Raw genomic sequence first — 7,660 nt, forward strand, 5'->3', positions numbered from 1 at the left:
CTTAGAACAGGTAATGTAAAATATGTTGGGAAAATTGTGGATTCGAAACACGTTTCTACGTCTTTGAAATTAAATTATTTAATAATAATCATTTACAAATTACTCTTTTGTTGCGATAAAAGACAAGATTTGATTTACTATTATCTGTATTATAATCTCTTCGCATTATTACACTCTTTACATTCTTTCCATGATTTAATATTGCTTATGTTTTGTTGTGAATGTATTGTAAGTCAATACAGGGGGTGCTGTGGCGCAGTGGGTTGGGCCAGGTCCTGCTCTCCAGTGGGTTGGGGGTTCGAGCCCCGCTTGGGGTGCCTTGTGATGGACTGGCGTCCCGTCCTGGGTGTGTCCCCTCCCCCTCCGGCCTTATGCCCTGTGTTGCCGGGTAGGCTCCGGTTCCCTGCGACCCCGTATAGGATAAGCGGTTCAGAAAATGTGTGTGTATTGTAAGTCCGTTCTTGTATCATTATTATACAAACGGGTAAATAACTGTAAATATCTTAACGTTGGAAGTCACTTTGGAGAGAAGCATAAGATAAATGAATAAATGTAAATGTATTATATCCTATATAAACTTCTAAGTGAAAAGCGTTTTGAGAAGCAGACTTTAAAGGGGATATATGAAAAAAATGTTTACTCAATTAATAAATTAATTCATTAATTTATTCATTCATTTGTTTGCTGACATAAGAACTGCTAATCCATTCTATTTTAATTATTTCTCATTGATATGATCAGGAGTCGTATTGATTACTCCCATTGGCACACGCTGGCTATGGTTGTTACTAATCATAACCATTTCAAACAAAACCGCCGGATGCTGATTGGCTGAACGAGCCGAATTTAATTTCATAGAATAAGGAAAAAAAATGTGTCCTTGCCACTGATGAATAAGGCATGTTAATAGGGTTTGAGATTCCCTTCCATCATCCAACACCAACTGGTGCCTCACCTCCTTGCTTGTGCTGCACCCCACTTTGTGTAAAGGGGCATCTGTTTCTGTTCATTTGTTCTATTTCTGTTTGTTTGTTCTATTCCTGTTTGTTTATTCTGTGCCAGAGTCACATCGAACACATGATCCAGTTTCCATAAGACAGAGAAGCACTGCAGAGAAATCTTTTCACGTGTTATAGATGGCAAAGACTATACATGGTTTGTACACCTCGAGCCAGACGGTACGAAACAAATCGATGAGACAACGATCCGCTGTTTGATGAGGATAGCGAACGATAGACACACACACACACACACACACACACACACACACACACGAACGCACGCGCAGAGGTCACTTAATGGGCGAGTCGAGGATTTCCTGGTAATCCTGTCTCCTGGCTCGGCCCACCCAGTAGAGCTTGACGCCCGTGAGGACGAAGACGCTGACGATGATGATGAGGCCCCCGATGACGTCGTACACCGACGGGATCATGCGGAGAACCAGCAGCTGGAGGATCATGGCCACGACGATCTCCAGGTGCTGCACCGTGCTCACCAGCGCTGGGTGGAACTTGTTCAGGGCGTAGTAGACGCCCAGGAACGCCACCGTGGAGCAGATGCAGATGCCCAGCAGGTAGCCCCAGGTCTCCCCGTCCAGGGGGATGATGGGCTCCTGCATGACGAACATGGTGGAGGCCCCCCACACGGTCCCCGTCCAGCCGAAGGTGAAGAGCGCCGTCCACATGCTCACGCGCTCCTTGATGGCCCGGTACACGATCATGGAGAGGGCGGCAGTGAGGCCGGCCATGATGGTCATGGTGTAGCCGAAGGCCTCCTTCCAGAAGCCCAACGGGGACTTGTCTTCGTCGGCGATGTTGGGGATCACGACAAGGCAGAGGCCGAACACACTGCTGACCACGGTGACCACGTCGGTGTAGGCGAGGCGCTCGTCCAGCAGCAGGAAGGCAAGCACGGCGCTGAACACGGTTGTGGTGGCACGCCACATGATGGTGCCGTTGCTGGGCGGCACAATGGCGAAGGACGTGTAGGCGCACGTGATGGAGATTACGTTGCACACGCCGTAGAAGAAGAGGCGGAGCCGGTACCCTTTAGGCCCGAAGGGCGCCTCCTGGTTGTAGTAGACCACCACGATGGAGAGAACCTGGATCACGGAGCGGATGAAGAGCAGCTCCAGCGAGGGCACCTTGGAGCGGTCGGCCGCCAGCCGCGTGATGAGCGCCACGCAGCCGTGGGCCACCGCCGCGCCGAAGAGGGCGGCCCACGTGAGCCGCGACGCAGACGCGGAGGCCTCGCCGAAGCTGGCCAGCTGCTCGCCCACGCGGGTCTCCCTGCCCCGCGTTTCCATGGTGCCGAAGAAAGTCCTGCCCCTCTTGTCGTCCGCAATCAGCCTCCTGCTGGGGTTGTCGTCCACGAAGGAGCCGAAGTCCTCGAAGGAGGGCGCGTCATCATAGCCCTCGTCCCCGGGCTGCGGGAAGTGGGTGGCGTATTTCACCGTCACCGTGCTGGGGTGAATCTTGACCCGCTTCTTCGTCCCGTACTGCTGTGCCAAGGGTGACGCGTCCATTTTTTGCCCAGCTGAGAGAACATCGCACAGTTAGACCCGCACACGCGCGGAAGTTAGAACAGTACCCCCCCCCTCCTCAAATTCAAAAGTTGTAGGTTCACATCCCACCTCCTGTCTTAGGGCCCTTAATCGAAGTACTCGCCCTAAATTAATGCAGTAAAAATCACCCGGCTGCATAACTGAAGGATGAGTTGGGGAAAAGTGTCAGCTGAACAAACCAATGAAGAGTCGCCCCGGAATTCATATTTCCATATCACAGAGCCTCTGGTCTGATTTTCTACGTAGAAATGACACATTTGGTACGAGAAAAGGCAAAGCTGATTCACACCGGTGCTCCTGGAGACGGGAGCCGAAAGGCACTCCGACAGGGATGGGGTCATGGGCTGCTTACGTAATTCATTAAAGCTGACTGCCAGTCCCTCTCCCTCATGGAAGTGTGTTAAAAATTTCTATATTTAAGTCATGCTTATTCAAATAGCTCGTTCAAAGACGCCGGAGCTGATTCACTCTGATGGGTCAGGGATTATGTAACCAGGAGCGGAGTGTGTGTGTGTGCGTCTGCACAGTGCCATCGCCTCGGAAGCGAGAAAGAAAGATGCCACGTGAAATAGATATAATATTCTCCATGAATCATGTGTCACGTGCACTGATAAATAGGCATATTAATTAAAAAAAAAAGACTAAGAGGTACTTCTGCAATTTATGTTTTCAAAAATGATTTAATTTTAATTAAAAAATAAATAAAAAAATTAGACAAATTGAACTGGGGAACTGTCACAGGCTCCTGTGGGGATGAATCACCACAGTGCGTCTCCTTTTAATAATTACATAAGGCTCGTGCCACATCATCGTGTGCCTTCTATCTGGGGGATGTCAGACATAATATTCAGAGCAACACACAGCACTTTGGCGCATCAATCATATTTTATTTTGTTAGTTTAATAACATGTGTTTACTTATTAATTACCGGAGGCCTCTTGTTCAAGTCATTTTGTCGGTTGAAGATTTAATAAACGAAATTTTTCTGTGAAGGACTCGCGCCTAGAGACGTGTTAACATGTGTGTCCGCAAGGGGGCGCCACTGTGCGCTAGGACCCCCCACCCCAGGGTGCCCCCCTCCCTGGTCTCCTCATCCCTCTAGCAGGGAGCAGGAGGATACCTATGCCTTCAAAGACAACATTTTTTTTTTTTTTTTTTACATTTATTGTTATGTTTATAATATTTACAAAATATTTCCAATCCGCGTTTCCTTTGAAGTAACAAAAACGCTCCGGAATGAAAACTGTGTGTCACTATTCACAAAGAACAGTCTGATCCTACTTACTTTTGCATTAAACAAGAATGTTGCAAAATATAATAAATTAACTATACAGATTATTAGACTGCGCTCAAAATATGCGGGAGAAAACATATTAGTAACAAAATAAATTTAACCTGAGGGGCTCAGTGTTGCCTTTTCCTTTTTTTCGCCTTTCTTTCATTCATCTGAACACCTTTACTATGTTTACTACTTGTTACAGTAAAAAAGTCAAGATGAAACGGGCGCCCACACGTTTTGAATCAATGTTTTAGTATACTGAGATTGAATGTATGTGTGTGTGTGTGTGTGTGTGTGTGTGTGATGACATATGCTGCATATTATTTATTATTTAAATTTATTTACTGCTCGTATGGATTTTCGACCTAATCTGGTGTTGGAATCGCAGTTGATTCCTATAATAATAATAATAACAGTTTGTTTGGATTTGAATGTGCGATGCGCTACAATGTATCTCCTTATAATTTTTCGCCGGGATTTTTCATCCTCTCTGTCATTCATAAAACAGCTGTTTACGGACTGTGCCACATCATATGTAACAACCTCCTCACACACACACACACACACACACACACACACACACACCTGCGACTCTCCTCAATGCAGTTGTTCCAACAAGCCCGCTGAGGCAGAGACATGATGTACATGATGTGTACGGTACCATGGTAAGGTGCGAAGGCTGGCGCAGACTTACCGTGTCGGGAGGGAGCAGAGACCCCGCGCGAGAAGGTCCGCGCGCACTCACTCAGCACTCAGCGCTGTATCATGAGGTGCGGCGGTGTGTGTCTCCTCGCGGTCCGCGCGCAGGGGAGTGTGTGCTCCGCGTGCCCATGTTTCCCCACGGCGAGGACCGGGGATGCTCAGGGATGAAGGATGAAGATGCACGGATGAAGGTCCCGCACAGCCGCGGTCAGGTGAGCGCTGATGACTAGGGGGGCAGGGGGGTTGGGGGGCTGGGGGGCGCTGTCCTGAGCTCTGGGCATGCGTGCACTGGCTTCTCACTGCTGTCGTCATCACCGTCACCGAGAGCAGCACCCTTGTCATCATCTTCTTCATCATCCCCACGACCATCATCATCATAATCTTTCTGCATCATCACAGCCGTCATCATCATAATCCTTCTGCTTCATTATCCATCATCATCATCATCATCCTCTTTTCCCCCTGATTTATCGATGCAATTATCTATACCTCATCGTCCTTCTTCTATCCTCATTATGATAATGTCTTTCCTCCTCCTTCTCATCACCACCATAATCATCCTCCCCCAACTTCCCTTCATCATAATCATCTCTTCACAATCATCTTCTTGGGGTTAGGGTTAAGTCCCGTTCTTCCTCATCACCATCGTTATAATCATAATCCTTCTCATTAGCATCCTCCTCATCGTGTTCTTCCTTCTACTCCTCACATCCTCCTCCTTACTATCATTATAGTCATCTTCCTTTCTGCCCCCTGCCTTCGTCCTCATCGTCACCATCATCATCATTATCCTCAAGCTCCCCGTCCTCCTCATCCTCACAGCCACCATTTACTACGTTATGACTCATCACGATGCAGCCTTTGTGTGCGAATGTGAATAACAACTCGGTTTCGATGTGTCTTTGATACCTTCGGCAGGGTGGTCTTTCAAGAGCACCGTGCAGCAGACAGGAGCGCCGCTCACACCCCCACCTCTCTAGCCATTTGGTTATTCTAACGGCACCACTGTGGCACAGAGGGTTAGGCAGGTAAGGGTTCAAATCAAGTCCAAAGACTTGGACAAGCGATTATTGGGCACATGACTATTCTGCATTGCTTACTCTATCGGTCCAGGGTAACTTTCACAGGGCACGTGTGGCATTTGAACCAGGAGCCTTAAGGTAATAAGTTCACACTCACAGTAACTACTGTCCCTGCAGTCACTGGTGTTTTGGTCACAGGTCCTTAAAGTCTGAATTGACTTTACTAAGTCTGCACACATACAGACCTGATATTCAACATCTGACACCATGCGTCTTATTATTATGGAAATGAAATACAGCAGGCTGACCAACAGCCTTGTAACTCCGAACGGAGCAGTTAGTCAATTTTTTTGTATAGAAAAAGCGACAGGAAATCATGAATTACCTGCTGCTTGAATATTTATGAACGTGTGAAGAAATATATGCAGAAACCCCATAAAGGCCACACTTACTGGGTTCTTGACATGGGTGAAGAAACATTAATAAGGCCAGTTCTGACAGCATTATCATAAGGTATCCAAAACCATCAAACTGTTAATATGTAACATATGTTAAAAGTATATGCTCATATCCTGTACACTTTCACGACTATTTAATTTTATATAAATATGAGCAGAAACAAAAATATTTTACGTGCACGGTTTGATATTAAACTTAAGTGTTGAATAAATATGAATTTATGCTAAGGTCAATAGGACTCAAATCTTATTAAGCATGTAATTGTGCATGACTGTTATTATTTTAGTACTGTATTTCTTTCTGGAAGCATCCATTTCTGGTACTCTGTGGGCCCCTCGATAGTTATAAAACTGACACGTGTCAAAAATCTTCAGCACGTTGGCGAGAAGCTAAAAATAGCTACTAGTGGGGTGCCACTTTCTTCTCAATAGAGGAGCTTGCGTGTTCCTCCAGCATATTTAACACGCAGCTGTACGCTCCTGCTTGCAGCTCCTTCGTTCATATTTCATAAACCGATTAGTGCCTTTCTCTGCTTTGACACGCCCAGCCCAGTTAGCCCTCCAGCCGTCCTTCTCCGAGAATATACGTAATTGACGGAAAATACAGTGCAAGTTTATAGAGCAGATAGGAGATCAGGAGTAAAGCAAGTCTGAAAAGAATGAGTTTGAGACCCTTCTTGAACGTTGAATGATGAATGGTTTGGAGATTAGAAGAAAAGTAAGTCTGGAAGAGGTGGGTTTGAGATCCTTCATGAACATTGAATGATGAATGGTTTGGAGATCAGGAGAAAAGGAAGTCTGGAAGAGAGAGATTTGAGACCCTTCATGAACATTGAATGATGAATGATGAATGATGAATGATTTAGAGATGAGGAAAGTAAGTCTGAAAGAAATAAGTTTGACACCCTTCTTGAACATTGAATAATGAATGTTCTTCTTTCTCTCTCTTTTAATGATGACTCAAGTACATCACCATTACAGGAAGGATAAAAAAAAAAAAGTCTTCCCTCTGAGATGCTGAAGCTGATGGATTAACCTGATCTCCACACCACAGTCTCAGATGGCTCATACCCCCAATAAGCAATGAGTGGGCAGGTGTCAGACCTGATCATGAATACTGGAGAAGTTCTGAGCCTTTACACACCCTTTGTAACCTTTTAGATCAATCAACATCATTTGTATTTCACGTTTTTTTTTTCTGAATAAAAAAACGCTGTAGCTCAATGGTTGAGTTAGTTCAGCGCTCATTTATATCCTTAAGTTAGTTGATGCGTCTCAGTTTCTCACAGATGAAGCTGGTGGTAGCCCTGCAGAGAAGGTGCATGGTTTACAGAGTGTGAAGAAGGCGTAGGATATTCACACTGAACCTCGATGATCAATAGAATTAAACCAGGGTTCACTTCCCGGAAGCGTGATGACAGAGTGGGTGTAATTGACTGTGTTTTGCGCTTTCTTGCTTGTGACCTTGTGAAATACAGAAGCGATTAACCTCTGTACTCCTACTGCCAGCGAGAAAACAGATATTACATTTTGCATCTAGACATTGCAACAGCCTGGAAAGGTTGATATGAGTCTGCAGTAAGATGCTTTTGTTTTGTCATGCTTTTGTTAAGGTAATAATGTGTCAAATATTTAT

General features: G+C 45.7%; 1 protein-coding gene across 1 annotated transcript; it reads right to left on the reverse strand.

The window, feature by feature from the left end:
* Positions 1–386: 386 nt before the first annotated feature.
* slc35g2b (solute carrier family 35 member G2b) lies at positions 387–4,611 on the reverse strand. The gene is made up of 2 exons (XM_018740946.2): positions 4,537–4,611; positions 387–2,535 (listed from the first exon to the last, which is right to left on the reverse strand). The coding sequence occupies exon 2, from the start codon at positions 2,522–2,524 to the stop codon at positions 1,292–1,294; it is 1,233 nt and encodes a 410-aa protein (XP_018596462.2). The 5' UTR covers positions 2,525–2,535; positions 4,537–4,611; the 3' UTR covers positions 387–1,291.
* Between the last annotated feature and the right edge of the window lie 3,049 nt (positions 4,612–7,660).

Source organism: Scleropages formosus, chromosome 19 (assembly GCF_900964775.1).
Source record: "Scleropages formosus chromosome 19, fSclFor1.1, whole genome shotgun sequence".
NCBI classification, from domain to species: Eukaryota; Metazoa; Chordata; class Actinopteri; order Osteoglossiformes; family Osteoglossidae; genus Scleropages; species Scleropages formosus.

Bases quoted from the DNA above. Each gene is read 5' to 3' on its own strand.
- slc35g2b (XM_018740946.2), bottom strand. From the start codon at position 2,524: ATGGACGCGTCACCCTTGGCACAGCAGTACGGGACGAAGAAGCGGGTC.